Source organism: Tursiops truncatus, chromosome 12 (assembly GCF_011762595.2).
Source record: "Tursiops truncatus isolate mTurTru1 chromosome 12, mTurTru1.mat.Y, whole genome shotgun sequence".
Lineage (NCBI taxonomy): Eukaryota > Metazoa > Chordata > Mammalia > Artiodactyla > Delphinidae > Tursiops > Tursiops truncatus.
In genome coordinates, this window is record NC_047045.1 from 60,549,572 (window position 1) to 60,573,011 (window position 23,440).

Consider the following 23,440-nt stretch of genomic DNA (forward strand, 5'->3'; position numbering starts at 1 on the left):
GTCCACACCATTTTCAGATAAGGTTTTCTAAAACTGTCTTCCAGAGGATTTTTTTTTAAAAAAAGAAGAAGAAACCTCACTACAAGTAACTCAATTTCGTTTCTTTTTATGGCTGAGTAATATTCCATTGTATATATGTACCACATCTTCTTTATCTAGTCATCTGTCAGTGGACACTTAGGTCTTCCATGTCCTGGCTATTGTAAATAGTGCTGCAGTGAACGTTGTGGTACATGACTCTTTTTGAATTATGGTAAGTCAGGAAGAGAAAAACAAATAGTATGTGAACACATATATATGGAATCTAAAAAAAAAACGGTTCTTATGAACCTAGGGTCAGGACAGGAATAAAGACGCAGATGTAGAGAATGGACTTGAGGACATGGGAAAGGGGAAGGGTAAGCTGGGACAAAGTGAGAGAGTAGCACTGACATATATACACTACCAAATGTAAAATCGATAGCTAGTGGGAAGCAGCCGCATAGCACAGGGAGATCAGCTCAGTGCTTTGTGACCACCTAGAGGGATGGAATAAGGGAGGGTGGGAGGGAGACACAAGAGGGAGGGGATATGGGGATGTATGTATGCATGTAGCTGATTCACTTTGTTAAACAGCAGAAACTAACACAACATTGTAAAGCAATTATACTCGAATAAAGATGTTTTAAAAAATAAAAACTGAAAACAAAAAAAGAAGAAACCAACCTAACTTGTATAATAAGTCCAGTGTCACCTTGATACTCAAACCAGATAAAGACAGTCCAAGAAAGGAATATTATAGGCAAATTCTACTTACAAACATAGACATATCAATCCTAACTGAAATATTAGCAAACCAAATCCATCAATGTATTTTTTTTGAAAACATGACTTACTGGGTTCAAGGATGTAATACATATGTCATAACTTTAAGAGGAATATATGAGAATGATAAAACAATTCAGCGAGAGTAGAGATTTTCTCCAGAGGGAAGGAACGAGCATGTAATTTTGGGAGAAGTGCATGAGGAGACATCAATTGTATTGTAAATTTTATTTTTTAAGCTGGGTGGTAGGTACATAGATGTTCGTTTTTGCCATTTATGTATCTTAAGTATTTCACGTTATAGTGTCAGCAGGCTTAACAGCTTTGTAAGTTTAAATGCCACTCTAAAATACTATTCTTTTTTGTGGAGTTGCTTAAACACATTTCCCTTGGAACTGTACGAACAAGTTTAAAAAGTTTTATGTGTAAACCATCATGCAATATAGTGAAGTGTACTACATATGCATTTTCATGGATATTATATTAAGGGAAAGAAAAAGACTCTTAACTCTTCTTCATTTATATGAAAATGAGTGCCTTTGGAAGTAAAGTTTCAGACTTGCTTTTAGTTTTTAAAAAGTTTTTCCATGCCTAGTATTAACAGAAATAGTTTGGAATTCTAGGTGGATGAGAAATTGAATATAGGCTGAAGATTGAAATGTTGGATTTTCTAGCATTCATTCACCAAATAGTAAGAGAACATTTACTATGTGCCAGATACGGTGCTGAGCCATGGGTGTGTACAAACATTTAAGATGTAGTCTTTGACTTTCAGAATTTAGTAGGTGAAATAAATGGTCCAGATGTTTAACTGTAGGTACCATAATAGTTACAAGCAATTGGAATATTTCTTCCCTAGTGGGAGTTAATTGTCCCCATGTTTTTTATAGTTGTGTGTGTGTGTGTGTTTAAACTGTGTTTAAAAAGTTATATGTGTGTGTTTTTAGGAATAATCTAAGCCTTTTGAACTACTTTAAGAGGTAATCAATTCATTCCTCTTTAATGCTGACAATAAAGTTTCCTCAGGTAGAATTTTTTACCCATTGATAAATGATTTAGCTTCACTCGGAATTGAAAGGGGTATGATGCTCTGTAGAAGTTGAGATTTGTCTCTTTCACTGGATTGCCATTTGAATTATCCTAAGTGATATGAAATGCTTTAGCTTTAAGAAGTTAATCTTTGTTAATATTTAGTACTACTCTTGTTTTACAAGATAGATAAACTGCAAATGGGCCTTTTTTTTTTTTTTTTGGTACTGCTTGAAAAAGGTGGAATCTTTCATGTAGTATGCCTTGCCTCTTTTTTTTTTCTTAAGTACTGACTTCTTCATATTTTATTCTTGATTTAAAACCTATTAAAGCAATGATACATCTTCTGAGACTGTTTGACAGCTTACTCATATAAATATGAATATTCCTAACATGATGATCTATGCCCATGACTTCATTTTTAGAATTTAAGTTGCTTATGTATAGAAACAATCATGAATTTTGAATTAATTGCAAATTAATTAAGGCTTCTTTGCATTCTCAAAGATTTGCTTTACCCCTTCTTTCTTGACTTATTTTTTACCTTATATGTTATCCTTGTATTCTCTCCCAGACAGTTCAGCAGTTTAATACTCAAGAGTAGTAGATCTGAGTCAATTTGTTTTAGCCTGTTTGTTGTAAAAAGTCTATGTGAAACAGTAAATTTGACATCGTTTCTTCATATGTAATTTCTCTGTTAAGTAGTGCTTTTTGTGGCCTCTTATCATGGGATGTGTGTCAGTCAGGCTGCATATAACTAAAGTCCACCATGGGGCCTTAAGATAGAAATTGATTTTTCTCTCACACTTGTAAAGTCTAGAATTAGAAAGTACAGGGCTAGTAAGGAGGTTCACAGTATCAGGGACTCGGGCTGCTTCTGTCTTACTATTCTTCCATACTCATCTCATAATCTCATGATCCCAAATGGCTTCTTGAGTTCCAGCTCTCACGTCCAGACTCCATGCAGCAAGAATGAAGAAGAGCAGAAAGGCAAAAGGGTCTTCGCTGGTTAATTTGGTCCCTCTAAGCAGACTTCTCAAAAGACACAAAACCATTTATTTTACATTTCTTTGACCAGTACAGAGTGACCCTAATAGATGTTGGGGTGAGCAGCCAGGAGCCTCTACCTCACAGTTATTTCCTACTTTTAATAGGAAAATAGCAGGTGGCTCGATATCTGGGTTGTGATGTAATCGTGGGAAGTAATGCTAAGAAATCTCTGCTCTGCCTGTGGCTTTGAGCTTATTTTTATCCCTAATCACTGTTATTTTTGTGTTATTATTTTCCAAGTATATGTGCTAAGTACTCTTCATACATTTTATGTAATTCCCATAACACTGTCTGGTAGGCACTGTCTATTCCATGTCACAGGTGAGAAAACCAAGACACAGACAGAATGCATAACTGGCCTAAGTCCTGAGAACTTAGTCGGTGGTGCGTCAAACATGGAGTCTGCACTTAAGATCACCACTGATAACTGTTTCTGTCCTCTGCTTATTAATCTGTCCACCTATATATCTATCCCTCAGACTCCACTGCCACCCCTGCCCCGCCTCTTGTGCATAAGAATCATATGAGGTTGCTCAAACATACACAAAGAACAGAAAAACAAAAAGATAAGCAGATTGAAGGGAATATAAGATTGAGAAAATAGAATGACGTTGAGGTTCAAGTAGTACAGAGTTCAATGCTATATGATCCTGTAGAGGTGCTAAAAGTTTCGGTCTGACTTCTCATTGTGTCCTATCAGAAACTAAAAGGCAGGAAAACAAAACTGAATTTTTTTTATTTGGACTCTTGGCTTCTTCATTTTTTAGTCATATAATAACTTGAATCCTTAGTCATATAATAACTTGAATCCGTATAAAGAATCCTAGCTCATTTTCATATTGTGGCTTCAAGGAATTGTAAAGATAATTATAATAGTATTGTTACTATTTTCTGATTTTCTCTTTGTGGGGTAGGTAAGCTGAATTACCATTATTTATTTTTTAAGATGTGGAAACTCAGAGAATATTTTATCTGGACATGGATCATGTGCTTAGTAAAAACAAGGGCTTGTTCTTGTTTGTTTATAGAAATTCAAATTGAAAAGATACATATTTTGGAAGATTGGGATCTTGATAAAAATGCTGTTGTGCTAAGTAACTGTTAGAGCTCCCCCGTACACACACAGGTTTGTGAGCTCCTTCAGGACAAAAGACCTTGCCTTATTTCTTTTTTCCTCCAGTATCCTCAGTGGATGGAGGTGTTCAGTAAGTGAATAATGAATGAATGACTAGTAAGTGAGAAAAGTCTGTTAATAAATGTTATAATTAATATTGCTGCCTCTTTAAACTTAAGTCAATGGCTCTACCCAAAATAGCGGAAAAGTAGGCCATTCTTTTTATAGCCCTTGCAGGTTGTATGAGGTGGGTTATAGTACCATTAATGGTTGGACACTGGGACCACAAAGTCCAGCCCTTGAACATGGTGTGAACGGAGAATGGCCATAACTGCAATACGCCTGGAGCATGGTGGTTGTAAAGGCGAGTTGCTGCAGTTACGTCTGGCAAGCTCCTGGTGTGTAAAAGTTACTGATTAATTTTAAGGAATGAAAGTTAGGTCCAGATTTGGAAGGATTTTATATGACATGTTATCTTTTAAAAAGTGACATTTTTCGTGGGGAGAAGAAAGGATATGATTTGATTTGAGTACCGTTTGAACAATAAGTAATGAGCTCGACTTCTTGCATTTTAGTTTTCAAGATTACTTGTGAACAATATATTAACAAACCATTTGAGTTTAATTATCTTATTTTGTTTTATTTCTCAGGATGTGATCTTCGTGGTGGGAAGCTAAGTTTTTAAACTACCCCAATGGATGCAGACAGTGATGTTGCACTGGACATTCTAATTACAAATGTAGTCTGTGTTTTTAGAACAAGATGCCATTTGAACTTAAGAAAGATTGCTTTGGAGGGAGCAAATGTAATTTATAAGCGTGACGTTGGAGTGAGTATCTGAATTTTGTCGTGTGTGCTACATTACCCTAATTTTATAGTGCTGTGAAGATACTAAGTAAACAATGATGACACTACCTTACGTATTTATTATAAAAATTAAGAATGTGTATGAAGGCTCTGTTTAAGCTCTAAAAATCAGGTGCCAGTATACCTTGATAAATTTTCATTAGTTCTTCATGCTAGAAACTAAGTAAAGATGAATTAAACTCAATTAAAGATTTCAGTGAATCACAATGAAAGGTTTTCAGGTTCATCAATAATGCCATCTTCACTTTAAAAAAGGAGCAAATATATCTGCTAAAAAGAGAGGAAAAGGCTTATGCTGCGTTGGAACTTTAGCATGCCATATGGTAGAGAAGTCATTTTTTCTAGGAAGGTTAACTGAAAACTGAGTTGATGGACGAGCTGGTAGTGCAAGACAGTTAAACGTAGAATAACCTCAATGTTTCTCAGCCACAGCCACTTAATGTATGAAATTTTATAATGTATCTTAGCTCAGATTTTATTTTGCATCTGTGGTAAATTTTGTCTCCCCAGATTTAATAGCTTTCTAGTTTGATAATATGGCATATGACAGAGAAAAGAAGGAACTAAAAATGTAACAAGAGTTTTAAGAAGAAATGTCTCATTCATATATTTGTTACGTATTCAGTAAACATTTATCTCTTTTATACATATGGCCATATAATAAATACTGCCATAAATGAAAAGCTGCAGTGAAAATTTAAATTCACATTTTATCTTGGACCTTAGTCCTTGACCTATTTATACTCACACTGTAGGTAATTTCTTCTAAACCCATAGCTTTAAGTGCCTTTCGTTTCTAAGGAATCTAAAATTACATCTCCAGCTCCAGCATTCCTCCTGCATTCAGGATTTGCACATCAACCTTGAATATGTAATGGGCATCTCAGCTGTAAGATACAGTATAACGTAGTGGCGGGCACCAAGAAGCAGAGAAAAGCAGGGTTAGAAATCAGGGAGGGGTGAAGGGATGGGTACTTTGGTGGAATGATCAGGGAAGACCTCTCTGTGGAGATGACATCTGGTACGAGACCTGAGTGAAGGGAGAACATTGAAGGAAGAATATTCCAGATGAAAGTAAGCTAGGCAAAGCTCCTGAGGCGTGGACAGGTTTGGCATGTTCGAGGATGTGTGCAAATTGCAAATTCCAGTTATGTGAACAGAGTGGAACGAGAGTTGGAGTGTGTACATCTTTGTGGTACATTGATTTCAAGTATACAGTGAGAGGTTTATACAGGCCTTGAATTTTTAATTGATTAAATGTCCTTTTGGATTAATACGTTCTTTGTGTTCAGCGTGGTTCTTGATTTCAGAATGGGTCATTTGGAGAACAGTTATTTCAGTCTTGGGTAAGCTTGGCTTAGTAATTAAACATGAAATGGCCACATAGAGTAGAACCGTGTGTGAAAATCAACACTTACTGTGTAATCAGGTTGTTGGAGTTCTGGTTGTCTTTTTTTGCAGAAAGTATTAATGAAGCTTAGAAAGCCTAGAATTACAGCTACGATTTGGTCCTCAGGAAAAATTATTTGCACTGGAGCAACAAGGTAAATGTTACTTGGGTTTTCAATTTTCATTTTTTAATTTTCCCCTCATGGGAAGGACATTTTTCTAGACTTAAAAACAAAATCACATGTACAGTTTGTTGTGTTCCTCAGTATAAAATTTATTTCCTGTGTAACTGATCGTCTTTTTCTTTCTTTCAAACCACAGTGAAGAAGAAGCTAAATTTGGTGCCAGACGTTTAGCCCGGAGTCTCCAGAAACTAGGATTTCAGGTAACGTTTTTAAAAGCTCTCCGAGCTGCAGATACTCAAGGATTTACTTTTGTAAAGTTAGCATTTTTTTTTTAACGGACTAAAGAAATCTCCACGGAAAGTCCTCTTATGATTGACCTTTTTCTACATTACCGTCCTTCAACACAAAGATTTAGTGGCAGACCTTGCCCGTGTGGGTATTTGTCAGGAATCCTGGCTTTCTCCCAAATCCTTTCGCCATAGAGAGAGAGAGAGAGACGTGTTTCCTTACAGATTAACTGCCTTTTCAACTCTTTACATTTTTCACTTCTCACCAAAAAAAAAAATTCTGTTTTTGATCATCACAAGAATGCTGTATCAGGATGATGAGCGAGAGCTGCAGGACCCTGTTTACACGTATACACTGGTTAGCAGGCTCTCACACTTGTAAAATGACTGTTACTAGCAGGCCAGCCTTATCAAATGTGATTTTGTAGAGTCATGCATTTGAATAAAATTAATACATATCCTGGACTTGCTAGGTCACCTGGAAACGATGAGTAAATGAAAGAAAAAGATGAGCTGTGGTTCCTGAACAGGTGGGCCTAGGCAGTTTGGGATTTGGGTGGGAGGTGATGAGAGGTTGAGTTTCTCTCTGATGACTTCAGTCTCCTCTGAGGTGGAAGGTGCTAGGAAGGCACTGAGGTGCTGGGGGGACATGAGTGTGTTGGTGCTGGATGGGAGTGCAGGGTAGAGAGCCATGATTGACAGCGGGGCCACTGTGCACGTTTTGTGACTTTCTCCCACTGCCTTGTGCCGGTACTGAGCTGGAGGATAGTTCATCCAGATCTGTGGTTTTACTAGGGACAGTTGAAAAGATGACAGGGTAAAACCATTAAGATCTTGGTAGGAGTGGCTGAAGTTATTAATATTGAGAGGACTTTATTTTCAGCCTTGGAGCCTCTTTTCTTAGCATAATATTAGAAATGTTGAGAGAAATCCCAGTGAGTTAAAAACACAATTCTATCACACTGTTCCTCATTTTGTCCCCCAAAAGAAACAAACATCTAACTAAACTCGCAGAAATGCCATTTTACCTGACTGCATATAAGAAAAAGTCAGGTGTTTGGAGCTCAGTGTCCAGTACTTTCTGAGTTTTAAGTGATGGCTTTGCATTCTGACACTTCAAGGAGGACTCTGCTTTAATTTTTTCCTCACTGTTCTCCCTCTTATCCCAGTAGATTAAATATTAAATGGGTTTAAAGTATTGAAAAATTAAACTGAAATAAGATTCAGAAGACCCCAGATGTAGCGCTTTGATCATGCAGTTATCTCAGGCATTGTTTATTTTTTTAATGAAGTTTTTGACCCTTTTTCCCCCCTTTAATTATAGCATTAAGGAGCCCCCGATAACTTAAAACACTAAATCCATGCTTTAAATGTTTTTGTTTATCTTGTTTGTTCTTATATTTAAGGATTACAATTCAATGATTAAGATTGCCATGATGAGCAGATTTTTTTGTTTGTTTCAAAATAATTCATTCATTTTACTTCTCTCCTAAAGGTAATATTTACAGATTTTAAGGTTGTTAACGTTTTGGCAGTATGTAACATGCCATTTGAAATACGTTTGCCAGAATTCACAAAGAACAACAGACCTCATGCCAGGTAGGTCTTTGAAGAATCAAGATAACTTAGCAAATTTGAAGTTACTTGTCCGGCTATAAGTATTTATATTAATTTTGGCTTTTTTTGCATAGTTACGAACCTGAACTTCATCCTGCTGTGTGTTATCGGATAAAATCTCTAAGAGCTACATTACAGATTTTTTCAACAGGAAGTATCACAGTAACAGGTATTTTATGATATTGAAACCAAGCTTGTCAGTTATGGATTGAATGAGATAAGAGGTGTCCGTACCAAAATAGAGATAAAGTCTGCTTTGTCCCTTTTAGCCACTTCTGCCCTTCTAGGGGAACCAGTCTCCTCACTTTTAACACAGTAGATTAGTTTAACCTGCTTTTATATACTATTTTGAAATCTTATGTATACTATTTTGTGTCGGTCTTCTTTGTCTTCATCATAACCCTAGTGAGATTCATCTGTATTGCTGCATGTAGCTGTAGATCAGCCATTCTTACTGCTATTTAGTACCCAGTACGTGAATATATTGTTCCATGGGCATTTGGATAGTTTTCAGTTGGGAATTTAAAATATTCTAGTATGTATTTTTATATATGATTTTTAAGTTTATGACATCTTGCATTTAAAATACTCAAGAGAAACCCATTCTATGAACTTCATAGAGGTTTTACATGAGCAAAATATTCATATATAATTGGTACTTATTTGGTATGTTTTATGTGTATTTTGTTATATCTTTTGAATTGTTTAATTACTTGGAAGGGGTAGTTTTAGAATACTAGGTAGGCATAGATGTCCAAGGGTAGTATTAGCATGCAGGATGATTTTTTTAATGGTACTATGGTTATAAATTGTTCAGAGACATTACTTGAGAGTCAGACCCAACCTTTGGCAAAACTGAGTTAAGGAAAATTTCTGTAGTGTCCTTGAATTTTCTTTTTATTCCTTCAATCCTTAGAGGAAAATAAAAATTATTGACACCTGTAAGCCTTCAACAAAAAAGCTTTAGTTCTGATTCAGCCATGGATTTTCACATCTTCCTTGGAGACTTACAGGCTCTTGCCAGAGTCATGCCTGAATCTTAAAAATGGGGGAGCAAGTCCATCTCTTTCCTTCTTTGGACTCTCTGTTTCTACACTTTGGAGCCCAGACCTTACAGAGGCCTCCAGATCTATTGACAAGTCCCTACTAAGTATGGAAGAAAATAATGCATATGTAAAATATATATTAAGTTAATAGATTTAAACAACACAGTAGCAAACTGAAGACCATTGACCTGGTTAATTAGTATGCGTTACATATTAACCTCTGGAATACCCTATGAACTGTTAATTCAGTGGACATATACTGAGTGGTTCCCGTGGGCAAAGCTCTACTCTGTGGAGGGACTGAGGTGAGTCAGGAAGGATCGGCCCAGGGTAGGACGTGGTCAGTACCTTCAAAGGGTCCACAGTGGATGCATATGGACGTTTTTTAGGATCTTTCAAAAGGTAAGTTTACGTTAGTAGAAAAAACGTATTTATTCAGAATAAGTTTTATAAAAATATTTTTTCATTATCCTTTTTATATATTTTTTTAGCTATTTAGATGAAAGGCTACACATTTTTAAAGTCCTAGCGTTACATAGATTAATTAACACATAACATAACCTCATCCCTGGTGCTTTTTTTTTAACGGGCAGAGTAAGCTGTAAGGGTGAATGGCCAGATTAGTAGTAAACATGTGAGTACCAAATAGCAGTAAATTTGTGGGGATGTTTAGACCGTGCAGTTTATAACGGCCCTCTGGTTTCCCAACGCTCTGGTAGCAGCTCTGTTTAGCTCTGCCGGGTTCCTCGATACTCCTGTGAGCTTCAGTCGTAGCCTAACCAAAAGCCAGGCTACAGTGACCAAAAGCATAATAGCTGTGTAGTCCCGCTTGTTACTCCTTCCTTTAATAAGCGTATTATAGTACTTTGTGATTGTCTGTGTGGTTTTTATATATACTCCCTTTTCACAAGGGTGCCCTAAAACAAGATGAATATCATCATTTTGTGTTTGATTCCCTTTAATTGTCCATAAAAAAATCTTATTCTCTTGGTTCTTGCTGTGACTGTGTGTATAATTATGTAAGTGTAGATTTTTTTTAAAACAACCTGACAAATTCTAAAGTACTTGGTTATTTGTAATTCTGGGAAATCAGCTTTTCCTAGTGCTCTTTTGCCTCTTCTCACCCCTTCCTCCACTGTGTTGTTACAGGGCCCAATGTAAAGGCCGTCGCTACTGCTGTGGAACAGGTATACCCATTTGTGTTTGAAAGCAGGAAAGAAATTTTGTAAGTCATCACGTAATTGGTTAGAATCCCAAACTGAGCACCTTTTAAAACCTGCTGCACATTGGACTCAGAACAAAAGGAAAACTGGACCAACAGTAATTGAGGAAATAGACTCTTTTATTCATTCACGGCTACAGTGTAAGCTCCAGTCCCTTTGGATTTTATTTCAAACCTTGCTGTAATATAAAAAGGAAGTTTACAAGACATGACATTGCTGCTTTTACAAAAGGACATTCTATTTATTTTCGCAGTAATTTCATGTCCCCACGAGCAGAGCTGTCACAGTGTGCACTACCTTAAAGTGTTTTGTTGTTGTCATTATTTTTTTCCAGTTTGAGCTGATGTGTTTTATTTGTGAATAGTCTTTTACATTTTTGTATGCTGAATATGGGCACCAAAGAACCTGTAAAAGTTATCTTTTTCAATTGAATGTGCACAAATAAAAGTTTGGAAAAGATCACTCTTCATATCCATTCTATTCCCCATTTTCTATTTTAACAAAAATTGTATTCATAATTCTTTTTTTTTAATCTATGCAAGCTTAGACTTTTGCTAAAGTGTGTTGGCTTCTTTTTGAAGTGTATTTTGTAAATATATATATGCCACATGTGTATAGTATCTTTTAATGCTCTGTTACCAAATATCAAATAGGAATTTTTTTCTTGCAGATTAGAAATAAAAACATGTATATAAATTCTAGGGAACTGGAGTAGAACTTTATAAATTCAGCGTAATGTTTTATGTTGCTAATTTAACATGATAGAAAATGTTAACTATCTTTTAAAAGTCATAAAGTTGTAGTTTTAAAAAGAGAAACTCTTACCTACAAGATGAATATAAGAAAGAAGCTGTGATGGGTTGTACCTCATATGTACCTTTGTTATTCTGGAAAGACTCAACTCTGGTTAGAGGAAAGTAAAAATCTTAGGTTGGTACTCAAGGCTTTACTAAGAGTCTTGTCGGAAGTTGAAACATTGTGCTGTTTTAGCAAGAAGTGCCCAAAAGCTGATTCTGTGCCACAGTGTAATTAATTATACTACAGTTCAATTTGAACTTGAAAGCCATTTTGCAAGATAAGTCTTTCCCCTTGCTGTGTCTTATTTAGTGAAGCTAAAGAGCGACTACTCAGTATATGGGATTGCTCCTCTTTAAAGTTATAATAAATATGCATTTGTGAAACAGTGGCTCTCTGGCTCACCCATGGGCCCAGGAATGGTAATATAGGATCAGGCTGCAGTGGTGCTCGGCCATTTGTGTTTAGGAGTTTAGTATTACTAACAATGTAATTACTAACAATGATTTTACCTAGAAATAAAGCTGAGTGGAGCGTCATATTAGCTTCTCAGTTAAAATTAATAGAGGTAACAGTACAACACAGTTTTCCACTAAAACCTTGAATTTCCAAAATGTTTTGAAACCTTTGTGAAAAATTGGAACATCTTAACCTCCATTTTCCCTACCATATTCTAAAATCTTGAAAGCTGCACTGAACAATATGTATTATTTTTTATGTTTATTTTTATCTTCTTTCTTCTCAATGCCTTCCCCTACCCTGCCTCTCACTCCCTCATAAGTTGGGGCCAATGGCTAACTTTTATATTTTCTTTCTTGGGAAAGACTTAATTGTGATTTTAAGACTTCTCATTTTTTACATTTGTGTTTATTTGCTTCATTTTGAGATCCAGTGGGATAGGCAACCTCAAAAAATATACAGAAGAAAATTCAATGAAAGTTATAGGTTCTGAGCAGACTGTTTCAAAAATTTGAGGTTTTCCACTTAGATTTAATTAACAGTAATTAAGTGACCTCCTGTTTGGCAGTGTTCACAAAAAAGAAATAGCGAAAAGGGGGGGAAACACGATTATATAGCTAAGGTGCAGATCCAGATGCTTGTTGTAATATTTTTCAGTATTCGAGTGACTTGAAAACTATGTAGATCAGTAGCTCATCAAAATGCTTTCTCAGAAAAGAGGGAGAAAGACAATCTGACCGGGTCTGGTTTCAGGGCTGCTTGCTTGAGTATCGCCTGGCAAAGTGTCATGGGTGACCCACTATACTTAACAAAGCTGGTAAGAAATGAGTGTGTCTGATGTCTTCTGGCTTTTCACAAGTGCTGTACATTTTTTTAATAAATAAAAACTGTGAATATATACATATAAATTATAAGTATTCCCCCTTTTTTATTTTTGAAAGTCAAAAAGCTCTAATTGGGTGCGTATTGGGTAAAAATTAGTTTGAAAACAGAACTGTTTCATTATAGATTCTGGATAATAAAAGAAAAATATAAGACAGTGTTTAAGATACTGAAGTTGAAATCACTTAGTGATAAACCTACTAGGTTTATAACAGTTTCCTGCCCATTTACAATGTATGGCTAAGCCAAGAGATAGCTAAAGTGTATACAGTGTTTGAACTGCACAGTGAAATGTGTAACAATTTTGTTAAACATCTTACAATCTGTGATGCTTGGCAAAGAAAAAGAAATTCATATTGATTACCTGTCTTGACCTTTTTTAATCTCAGCGTATAATTGCACTGAAGGTTCATAATAAATTTCTTAAATTGATCCTCTACAGAACACACTTTCCCTTCTTCCAAAACAAGTGAACCATGCATGTTCTAACTTGCATATGAAATGTACCATGCAGAATGAAGACTGCAAATCTCCCTTCCTGATAACTTCCCTTGCCAATTTTAATTTAGATAGTATGTTTCAGCACCAGGACTTTTAGTCATTCTCCTGAGTTCCTGATAATACAGTTTTACTATTGCTTACATAGGTTGTAGTCAGATCACTTCATTATAAGGGAATGCAGTAGATCATATTTCCTTATATCAAACTGGGGCAGTTTGTTATGGGCCAATAGAAAATTTTCAAGCTGAATAAAAAGGGCTTTTGACTCTTAGGATTCTCCTTTCTTCAGGTTAATCATATTTTTGTGTTCTTTTTCAAGTTAGGTTGTTCAGTACTTTCTGTGTGTGTCTCCCATGGTTTATAATATTAGTCATTTAATGGGTTACTGCATAAGTGGTTTGAGATTCTTTATTGTAGATGTTCTATCATCGTATCCAAATTCTATTGGTAAAGTGCCTCCCCACGTCTTAAAATTCAACTGGTGAAATACAGAAGAGAGCAATCCATTGTTGCGTGGGTGAAAACCCAAGTTTCTGGTACAGTCGGTGATCTCTGTTTCATCCTAGAGAAGACCATATTGAGGGAATTGTCCCGATGTTTGGATGTCATTTATTATGTTTGCAGGCATCTGAAAGTCAGCATCAGCTATAGCCTGTAGGCCATAACCTGAGGTAGTGATAGTCCTGAGGAGTGCGAAGAATCACAGGAAACTATGGATCGCTGTTAAGGTATCAGGAAAGCCTTACAAAGAGAGAACTGTGTAAGCTTGACCTAGTAACTCAGACCTAACTACTGACAGATTTGGATAAATAACCTACTGGCTTGACTTCTTTTCTCGTGTTTTACTAACAGCTACTTCTAAATAAATATGGTCCCAGGATTTTGAAATTGTCCTTTCTAGCCGTATTTTTTTAAAATGGATGGAAAATGCTTATTTTTCTCAACTATTGCAGAGTTGTTTCTCTTAATATTTTATAATACTAATACCAAATTCATAAAAGGATATTTTGAATTACATTGTAGTTCATTATTCATAAAATAGGATGTATAATCTTTATCCTTGTTGAACTGTAATTAGAAATTGATCGCTAAAATCCTAACCAGGACCCTATCCTAACCTAGAACATGTTTGCAGTTGTCCACATTGTGTCCTGGTTCTTTTTTACACAAGACCCAGTGCAGGTAGTGTCTTGGTACGTAGGCAAAAAACCATAAGCTTATGTTCAGACAGCTTCTGTGTCTTAATGATAAAGCCGCAACTGGCCTCTATGCATACAAACCTTAAGGTAAAAGTTATTCTCGTCACTAGTTCATAGTCTTTCAAAGGCTGCTCTGTGAAGAAGGTGGAAGATAACCAACCGGTATTATTTTTTAACCTGGTATTCTGCTCAGAGTAAGAAAGGGATCACTTGGGACCTTGTTCCTCACCTACCTTTCATGGTTCCTTTTGGGCGGGTAGAGATTAAAGATTGTCTCTATAATTTCAGGGTGTCCCTTTTAAACTAGCTCTGTGATACTGAAGAGAAAACATGGGAGTGGCCAATATGTATTGGTAGGAAGACACCCTAAATGTTCTCATACTGTGTCAACAGTTGTAAGGTTTTGAGGCCATTAGGTCTCTGGAGAAAGCTGCCTTGGCTGTCCCCTACCCCGTAGCTTTTTAGACTCCAAGAACTGATCTTGGGGTTTTCTTTTTTGAAGCTGTTTTGGCACTAATTCCTCTTGGTGATGACTCATAAAACAAATATTGTTTTTCACATAGTTCCTGAAAGAGAAAGAGGCACTAATGAAAATGTCATTCTTAATTTACAGTATTTAAAAATGTGCAGGCTATAATTTTTAAAATCACCCTGGGGCTTTAATGTTTTAGCTCTGCAAAAATAGACCAAGGTTTATTGCAGCGTTTCCACGTGCCATGAAATTCAGTGCACCACAGACCTTTGATCAATCTCATGCAAAGGGTAAGGTGGGGTGCCTTCTTCTCAGAACATAATCATGGCATTCCTGTCTGCAGGGAAGGATTCCAAGGATAGTCTTACATAGAACTACTGAAGATTACATCCCAGATCCTCTTTCATTTCTTCCCTTTTCTCAAACTCTGCTTACCAATATGCCTATCTATATTTATATCTACATATTCTGCTTTCTGCATTATCCCCTCGCCCCTGCATTAACCAATTCATTTCTGCAACATTATTCCCATCAGCATAAAAACATGCTCTAGTATTTTATGTTTATTTAAATAAACACCTTTGAGGGCTTCCCTGGTGGCGCAGTGGTTGAGAGTCCGCCTGCCAATGCAGGGGACGCGGGTTCGTGACCCGGTCCGGGAAGATCCCGCATGCCGCGGAGCGGCTGGGCCCGTGAGCCATGGCCGCTGAGCCTGCGCGTCCGGAGCCTGTGCTCCGCAACGGGAGAGGCCACAACAGTGAGAGGCCCGCAAACCGCAAAAAATAATAATAATAATAATTAAATAAACACCTTTGAACCTGTCTCTCCCCTTTCAAATATCCTGTCCTATAATTTAACCAGTTCATCGAGTGGCTACAACATGCCAGGTGCTGTGGATGGAGGAGATAGAGAGTCTGGCTTTCAAGGAGCTTACACCTTAACAGGAGCCAAGCACGTAAGCATATAATTTCAAGCAGTAAGAGTGCTAAGGAGAAAAGTAAACCAAGAAAGGGAAAAAGAATGACTTAGTTGGGGTGTGGGGGACTGTATCCTACTGCTGGCATCTCTAAAGATCAGGTGACATCTGATCAGAAATTGGAGTGAAGTTAGGGAGGGAACCATGTGAAGGATTGCAGCTAAGTGCTGTGTTGCGGAAAGTCCAATATGGCTAGAGCATGGCGAGTACCTGAATGACAGACGTGAGGTCGGAGGGGAGGGTAGCAGCCATAGTTAAGAAGCTTGAATTTTATTCAAAATGTAGTAGGAGCCATGGGATTTTGAGCTGAGGAATGACGTTTTTAAGACCCATCTGGGGACTTCACTGGTGGCACCTGGATAAGACTCCGTGCTCCCCATGCAGGGGGCCTGGGTTCGATCCCTATCAGGGAACTAGATCCCACATGCATGCTGCAACTAAGAGTTCTCATGCCACAACTAAGGAGCCTGCCTGCCCCAACCAAGACCCGGCACAACCAAATAAATATTTTTTTAAAAAATTTAATCCCTGAGCCTCAGTGAAGTCCTCAGATGATTGCAGCCTTGACCAACAGCTAGATTGCAACTTCCAGGACCAGAGCTGTCCTGCTAAACCACTCCTAAACTCCAGACCCGCAGACACTGTGTGAAATAATAAATGTTTATTACAAAAAATAGATAAAAGATCCATCTAACTGCTGCATGGAAGGTAGCGTGCGGAGCGCAGGAGTTGAAAGAGGAAGACTAGTTTGGAGGTGAGTAAGTCCAAATAAAAGATGGTGGCTTGGATTTAGAACAGTACTGGTGGAAAGTGTATATTCATATGTTTTGTTAACAGCTAACAAGACTTACTGATATTAGCTGTGGGGTGAAAGGAGTAGCGTGGATGAACCCTAAGCCTCTGGCCTCAGAAGTTCCCCCCAAGCAGAAGACCCGTGGAGGAAATGTGACTGGGTGATCAAGGGGACTGGAAATCAAGAGTTCTGTCAGATTAGAGATGCCTGTTGGATGTTCCAACCACAGATGTCAAGTGGACAGTTGGATTTCGGAATTCGAAAATCAGGTAAAAGGTCCGAGACTAGAGATAATCATTTGGGAGTCATCAACTTATGGATGGCTGGTAAAGCCACGGGAATATATCCAAGAAGTGAGTGTAGATGGAGATCTAAGGATTGAGCCCTGGGCGTTATGGTATTTGAAGGGAGGGAGGGAGGAAGGGGAAGCAGCAGAGACCAAGGAATGACTAATGAGGTAGGAGGAAAACCAGGAAACTAATACTCCAGAAGACAAGTGGAAAAAAAAAATGTTTAAAGATAGGGAGCATGAGGGCCTGGGCACGTGTTGCTGGAAAGTCACATGACACGGGAACTGACCCTGAGGTTTGGTAACTCGGCAGAAGTCGTGAGTAGCCTGGGGAGTCAGAAAGCAGGAAAGAAAGCCTGAGAGCAGTAAGTTCAAGAAAGAATGAGAGGTGAGGACCTGGAGACAACAGAGCGCTCTGGAACTGAAAAGTGGGCAGGGAGTGAGTGGGTACCGGGTGGGGAATTTGAGATTTGAGGTCTAGGGAGGTATGTTGTTTAGGATGGGGAGTACTGCAGCTCTGTGTGTGTGTGTGTGATGATAATCCCATAGAAGGGGGAAATTGATGACATGCTCAAGACAAATGAAAGAATTGGCTTTTGCACCGAGAGAGAGAAGGTGGGCATAGATGTAGGTAGTTGAATAGACGGTGTGCAGGATGAAGTGGGCTCTTTCTTTCTGTTTTCTCAGTGAACTAAAAACCCAAGACCATCAGCAGAGAGTGAGGAAGTGGGAGGGAGTGCTGGAGGCTTGAGAGGGGACAGGGTGTGAGGCCACCATCTTGGACAGTAGGAAAATCAACTGACCAGGGCCATGTGGTAGGTTGCAGGACATTCCTGAAGACCTACTTGAGACTTATGTTCATCAGTTTAAAACTGGACTTGTCAGTATAGTTGGGTGTATCTCAAGCCAAGTTCCTTGGACGCAGGGATAAAACAAGCTAAGAATTGGCTTAATCAGAATTAAGGTTTGCCTGAATGGAGGGAGAGAGGGCAGGCTAGAGGGAGGGGTGGTGCATGGGATCTAAGGAAGGTAAGAAAGGAAGTGAGGACACGGGTGATGACTCTTCAGTGGATTCCCAGTCCTGGTAGGTGCTTGAGAGAGTGAGCTGAAACGCAGAGTGGGCCGAGGGTGAGTGGGATGCTTGTGAAAGGAGCAGCAATGGGTAAAGACAGTCGAGGTTATGATCATCCTGTTTGCTCCCCTTCCCAGCATCATCCAGTCCCTCCTTCTGACAACACTCCTCTTGGCTTCAGTGATACCATATTCTCCTGGCTCCTCTCCAGCCTCACCGTTGGCTCCTTTTCAGTCCTTTCGATACTCACTCTCTGCCTGTTCTCTCCGTGTTGGTGTAATCCAGGGCTTGGTCCTGCACCTCATTCTCCTCTCTGCTCTCTGACTAGACGATCTCATCTGGTTCCATAACCTAAATACCACTTACCCGAATCTGACCCTGACTCTGAGTGTCTCCAGAATTTCATGCTTAACATATCCAGCTGCCAACCAGTGCTATATCCATCTGATGTCTAATGGACGCCTCTGCAATCCTTCCAGCCCTGAAACCTAGTTCTGAAAGGGCTCCCCTGTGTTACCGTCCGTGCAGTTTCGCAAGCTAAAAATTTAGGTTCCACCCTGACTACTTCATTGCCTTACTCCTATATCCAGTTAATTCATTAATTTATTCATTTTCAACAATGAGCTTCAATTATATGCGAAGAAATTATTCCAGGTGCTGGGAAACAACAGTGAACAAAGTATACAAAATTCCCTGCCCTCAAGGAACTTAATGGAGTGAGAGGAGGTAGACAAGAAACCAAGTGAAATATAGAAGGTACCAGCTTTGGGGGAAAAACTGAAAAAAGAGAGTGGATGCAGAGTTGGGACATGATTGTGATTTTAAATAGGGTAACAGGACAATTCAGAAGGAGATAAAGTGGTGAGACAAGTGGATATCTAAGGGAAGGGAATTCTAGACAGAGGAAACCAGGGCAGAGACCCTGAGTCTTGAGCATTGCGTGGTGTGTTTGGGATGCAGCAAAATGGCCAGCGCAGCTGATGAGAGTGAAAGAGGGGGAGAGTAGAAGGATATGTAGGCTGTACGGGCCATCAAAGCCGCTGGAGGATTTGAGCAAAGGAAGAGCTTGATCATATTTAAAGGGATTACTGGCTGCTGTGCTGAAAACAGATCAGAGAGGATGGAGGCTGAAAACAGGACCAGGCAGGTGGTTACTACAGTAACGCAGGAGAGAGCACGGTGACTCAGATCAAGGGAGGGGCAGTGCAGGTGGCAGGCTCTGGATCTATATTTTTTTTAAATACATTTATTTATTTAATTTATTTATTTCTGGCTGCGTTGGGTCTTCATTGCTGCGTGCAGGCTTTCTCTAGTTGCAGCAAGCGGGGGCTGCTCTTCGTTGTGGTGTGCAGGCTTCTTATTGCAGTGGCTGCTCTTGTTGCAGAGCATGGGCTCTAGGCGCACGGGCTTCAGTAGTTGCAGCACAGGGGCTCAGTAGTTGTGGCTCACAAGCTCTAGAGCACAGGCTCAGTAGTTGTGGCGTAGGGCTTGGTTGCTCCGATGCATGTGGGATCTTCCCAGACCAGGGCTCGAACCCGTGTCCCCTGCATTGGCAGGTGGATTCTTAACCACTGCGCTTCCAGGGAAATCCCTGGATCTATTTTTAAATTAGAGCCAACGCTGTTTTCTGAAAGATTGAACATGGGGTGGGAGGGAAAGAGTCAGGGGAGACGCCAAGGTTTGTGACCAGAGCAAGTCGAAGGATAAGGTTGACATCAACTGAGGTGGAGAAGTCTGCGAGTGGAGTAGGTTTGGGGAATATTGGGGTTCAATTCAGATCATGTTTGTAATATTTGTTAGACATTTGAAAAGAGTTGGAGAGCAAACAGTTGAATAGACAAGCCTTGTGTTCAGGAGAGATATTGAAGCTGGAGATGTAAATGTTGGATTCAGTGGCATATGGATGGTGTAAAGACCATAACTTTGAGATCAATGAGCCAGTGAGGGGACAGAGGAGGGGTCAGAGGACGAAGCCCTAGGGCACACCAACTTTAAGACAGTGAAAGATGAGATGGAACCAGCAGAGGATGCTGAGGAGGCGTGACTGGTAGGAGACAACCAGGAGGCCGGTCCCTGAAGGCAGTGAAGCAAGTATTTTGGGAAGGAGGGCGTGCTCACCCCAGTCAGTGCTGGGGATGGTCACTGCATGAGCTATTAAGACAATGCATGAGAACTGATCACGGGGTTTAGCAACATGGAGGTAGCCAGGATGTTAAAAGGAGCAATGACAGTAGAGTAATGGCCATAAAAGTCTCATCAGAGCAGGTTCATGAGAGAATAGGAAGAGAGGAATTGCTGACAGTGAATAGAGACAACTCTGAAAGAACTTTGCTATAAATGATGGCAAAGAATACAGGTGAAAATAAATGATAGCAGAGCAGGACTTCCCTGGTGGCACAGTGGTTAAGAATCCGCCTGCCAGTGCAGGGGACACAAGTTCGATCCCTCGTCCAGGAAGATCCCACACGCCACGGAGCAACTAAACCTGTGCGCCACAACTGCTGAGCCTGAGCTCTAGAGCCTGTGAGCCACAACTGCTGAGCCCACATGCCACGACTACTGAAGCCCGTGTGCCTAGAGCCCATGCTCCGCAACAAGAGAAGCACTGCAATGAGAAGCCCGCACACGGCAACCAAGAGTAGCCTCCGCTCTCTGCAACTAGAGAAAGCCCGCGAGCAGCAACGAAGACCCAACACAGCCAAAAATGAATAAATAAAAATAGATAAATCTAATTAAAAATATGATACAAGAGCAAAACCTAGGGAGGAAAATGGGATCAAAAGATTTTTTTTTTAAGCTGGGGAAAAAAAATCACACAAGGTTGCTCTGCTGATGTGACATAGAGATCTAGGAGAGAGAGAAAGTATGGATGGTGCAGGGGTGATCAGGGAGGACTGTTGGGGAATGTTCTGGAGAAGGGAAGGGCAGAGGGCATGAAGTGGTTGGCTTCACATAGGAATGAGTTAAAAGATAGAACCCAGAGGGATGGTGGTGTATTTGGATGCAAATACTGATGTGTGGGTTGAGGTGGAAGGGTAAGGAAGTTCCCTTTCTGATTGTGTTCATTTCTTCCGTGAAGTCAGGAGCAAGGCTGTTGGCGGCAGTGAGGACGGCTAAGGAGGTGGGAGGTTTCCAGAGAGAGGCTGGCATTGAGCAGTTGTCTAGGAGAGACAGTTCATGGACAAGGGACATGGCTGATTGCCAGGTAGCATGGAGGGGGCCTCTTGAGGTCAGTCAGGATGATTGAACCTGGGCCCCAGCCCTGTGCTCGTGTGCTTTCTCAGCCGTGTTCAGCTGTGTGCCTGCAGACGCTGGCTTGGCACGCCTTAAAGTAAATGAGGTCACGTCACTCCCCTGCTGAAAATACTTTAGTAGCTTCCCATTGCACTTAGAATGAAATCCAAACTCAGTCTGTAAAGCCCCACACGTCAGTCTCCACCGACTTCCCCACTGGATCTCAAAGATCGCAGCCTCCTGAGCGTCTTTTGGTTCCTGGAACAGGTCCAGTGTGTTTCTGATTTAGTCTTTGCACTAGCTGTTCTCTGCCTGAATTCTCCTTCCCCCTACCTTTGCAGGGTTGGCTCTTCATTACTACTCAGATTTTATCTTAAATGTTATCTCTCAGGATAACCTTCTCAGATCACCAGTCAAAAGTACCCCCCTGGGCTTCCCTGGTGGCGCAGTGGTTAAGAATCCGCCTGCCAGTGCAGGGGACATGGGTTCAAGCCCTGGTTCGGGAAGATCCCACATGCCGCGGAGCAACTAAGCCCGTGCGCCACAACTACTAAGCCTGCGCTCTAGAGCCTGTGAGCCACAACTACTGAGCCCGCGTGCCACAACTACTGAAGCCTGCATGCCTAGAGCCTGTGCTCCGCAACGAGAAGCCACCGCAATGAGAAGCCCGCACACTGCAATGAAGAGTAGCCCCCACTCGCCGCAACTAGAGAGAGCGCACGCACAGTAACAAAGACCCAACGCAGCCATAAATAAATAAACAAATAAATAAATAAAGTACCCCCTACAATAAGATACCACCTCAAGCCATTAGGTTGGCCACTACCAAAAAAATAAAAAAATAGAAAATAACAAGTGTTGCACTACTATACATAAAATAGATAACTAATATGGGCCTACTGTATAGCACAGGGAACTCTACTCAATACTCTGTAATGATCTATATGAGAAAAGAATCTAAAAAAGAGTGGATATATGTATATGTATAACTGATTCACTTTGCTGTACAGCAAACACTAACACAACATTGTAAATCAACTACTCTAATAAAAATGTACAACGAAACAAAAACCCCAAAAAACAAAAGTACCCACACACACACACACTTACTATCTTAATTCTCATGGCATTTTTGCTCACTGATTAATGTTATAGCACCTAGAACAGTGCGTGGCACGGAACAGGTGCTCAGTAAGTATTTAGCGAATAAATGAATTTGGGTGAGTGAATGAAGGAATGACCACATAAAATGAGCTGCTAAAAGTGAAAAATAACCTAAGTCTCAGAACTAAAATATTTACAAAACATTAACTTGTTAGTTTTCTCTAATTGTTTCCACTTAAACTGGGGAAAAGAATGAAAGTCACAGCTGAAACAGCACATATGGCAAATGTCCCATTTTGTGTTTGTGCTTGTAGCTGGCAGGGCACAAGTTCAAAATGAAATCCTTTCAAATTACATTATTGCTGAAATCTTTTCTGACCTCTCCACTGAGTCATTGTTTATCTTACAAGAAACTTAACAACTTTGGAAGAATATTTGTTTTCTCAGCCTTGTAGAAATAGAAGGAAAAGAAGCCAACTCCAAATATGAGAAAGGAAAATATCAAGCGGTATGGAGTACCAAATTTGAAGTTAATTTGATATTATAAATAGTTTCCTTTCTTGCTGCTTAGGAAATCATTGGGACATACACATCTGGACTCTCTTTCCCTGGGGACAAAAGTTGATTAATTGTTTCATTAACTCCGAAGTTCATGAAGACTCCCTTAGCTCGGCAGTAGCCGTCCTCCATCTTCGAGTTCACTTCAACTTTCGTGTCCTCACAAGTCCCCGGGGGCTTTCCACCACCCCCACGTTCACTTAGCTAGTTCGATCACTTTTCAATACCATTATGTATTTTATTTCTATTTTTGCCTCTGCCATTTCCCTCCAGGGAACCTCGTTTAACACACATACTTCATACATAACTTTGGTCAATTTATATCATTCAGGCTGCTTACATTTTCATTTTTAAGGCATTTGCCAACCTACTGCTTCAAGCTAAGGCATGTCCCAGGCTCTTTGATGTTGCAGAAATCGGAGTTAGCCAAGATTTCTGAAGGCAACTGTTTCCTTTCTGCCCTCAGGTACTGGGCTTTCCCCACAAAAATGCATCCCTGGTAGACACTGCTGCTTGCTCCTCCTAGAAATGAATTTGAAATGCAGAATTGTTTTG

The 23,440-nt window shown here is 39.7% G+C and overlaps 2 protein-coding genes across 5 annotated transcripts in view; one reads left to right on the forward strand and one right to left on the reverse strand.

Moving 5' to 3' along the window:
* The window catches only part of TBPL1 (TATA-box binding protein like 1), a 30,376-nt gene extending 19,363 nt beyond the window's left edge, over positions 1-11,013 (forward strand). For all 3 annotated transcript variants that reach the window (XM_073789611.1, XM_019951768.3, XM_019951766.3), the window contains 6 exons: positions 4,648-4,826; positions 6,326-6,408; positions 6,575-6,638; positions 8,161-8,264; positions 8,357-8,451; positions 10,478-11,013. In XM_073789611.1, the coding sequence (XP_073645712.1) occupies positions 4,692-4,826; positions 6,326-6,408; positions 6,575-6,638; positions 8,161-8,264; positions 8,357-8,451; positions 10,478-10,557 (561 nt within the window). In that variant the 5' untranslated portion in view covers positions 4,648-4,691 and the 3' untranslated portion in view covers positions 10,558-11,013. The remainder of the gene's footprint in view (positions 1-4,647; positions 4,827-6,325; positions 6,409-6,574; positions 6,639-8,160; positions 8,265-8,356; positions 8,452-10,477) is intronic.
* Positions 11,014-13,582: 2,569 nt separating this feature from the next.
* Positions 13,583-23,440, reverse strand: part of SLC2A12 (solute carrier family 2 member 12) — a 56,422-nt gene continuing 46,564 nt past the window's right edge. For both annotated transcript variants that reach the window (XM_073789610.1, XM_033867750.2), the window contains one exon: positions 13,583-14,953. In XM_073789610.1, coding sequence (XP_073645711.1) covers positions 14,849-14,953 — 105 coding nt within the window. In that variant the 3' untranslated portion in view covers positions 13,583-14,848. The remainder of the gene's footprint in view (positions 14,954-23,440) is intronic.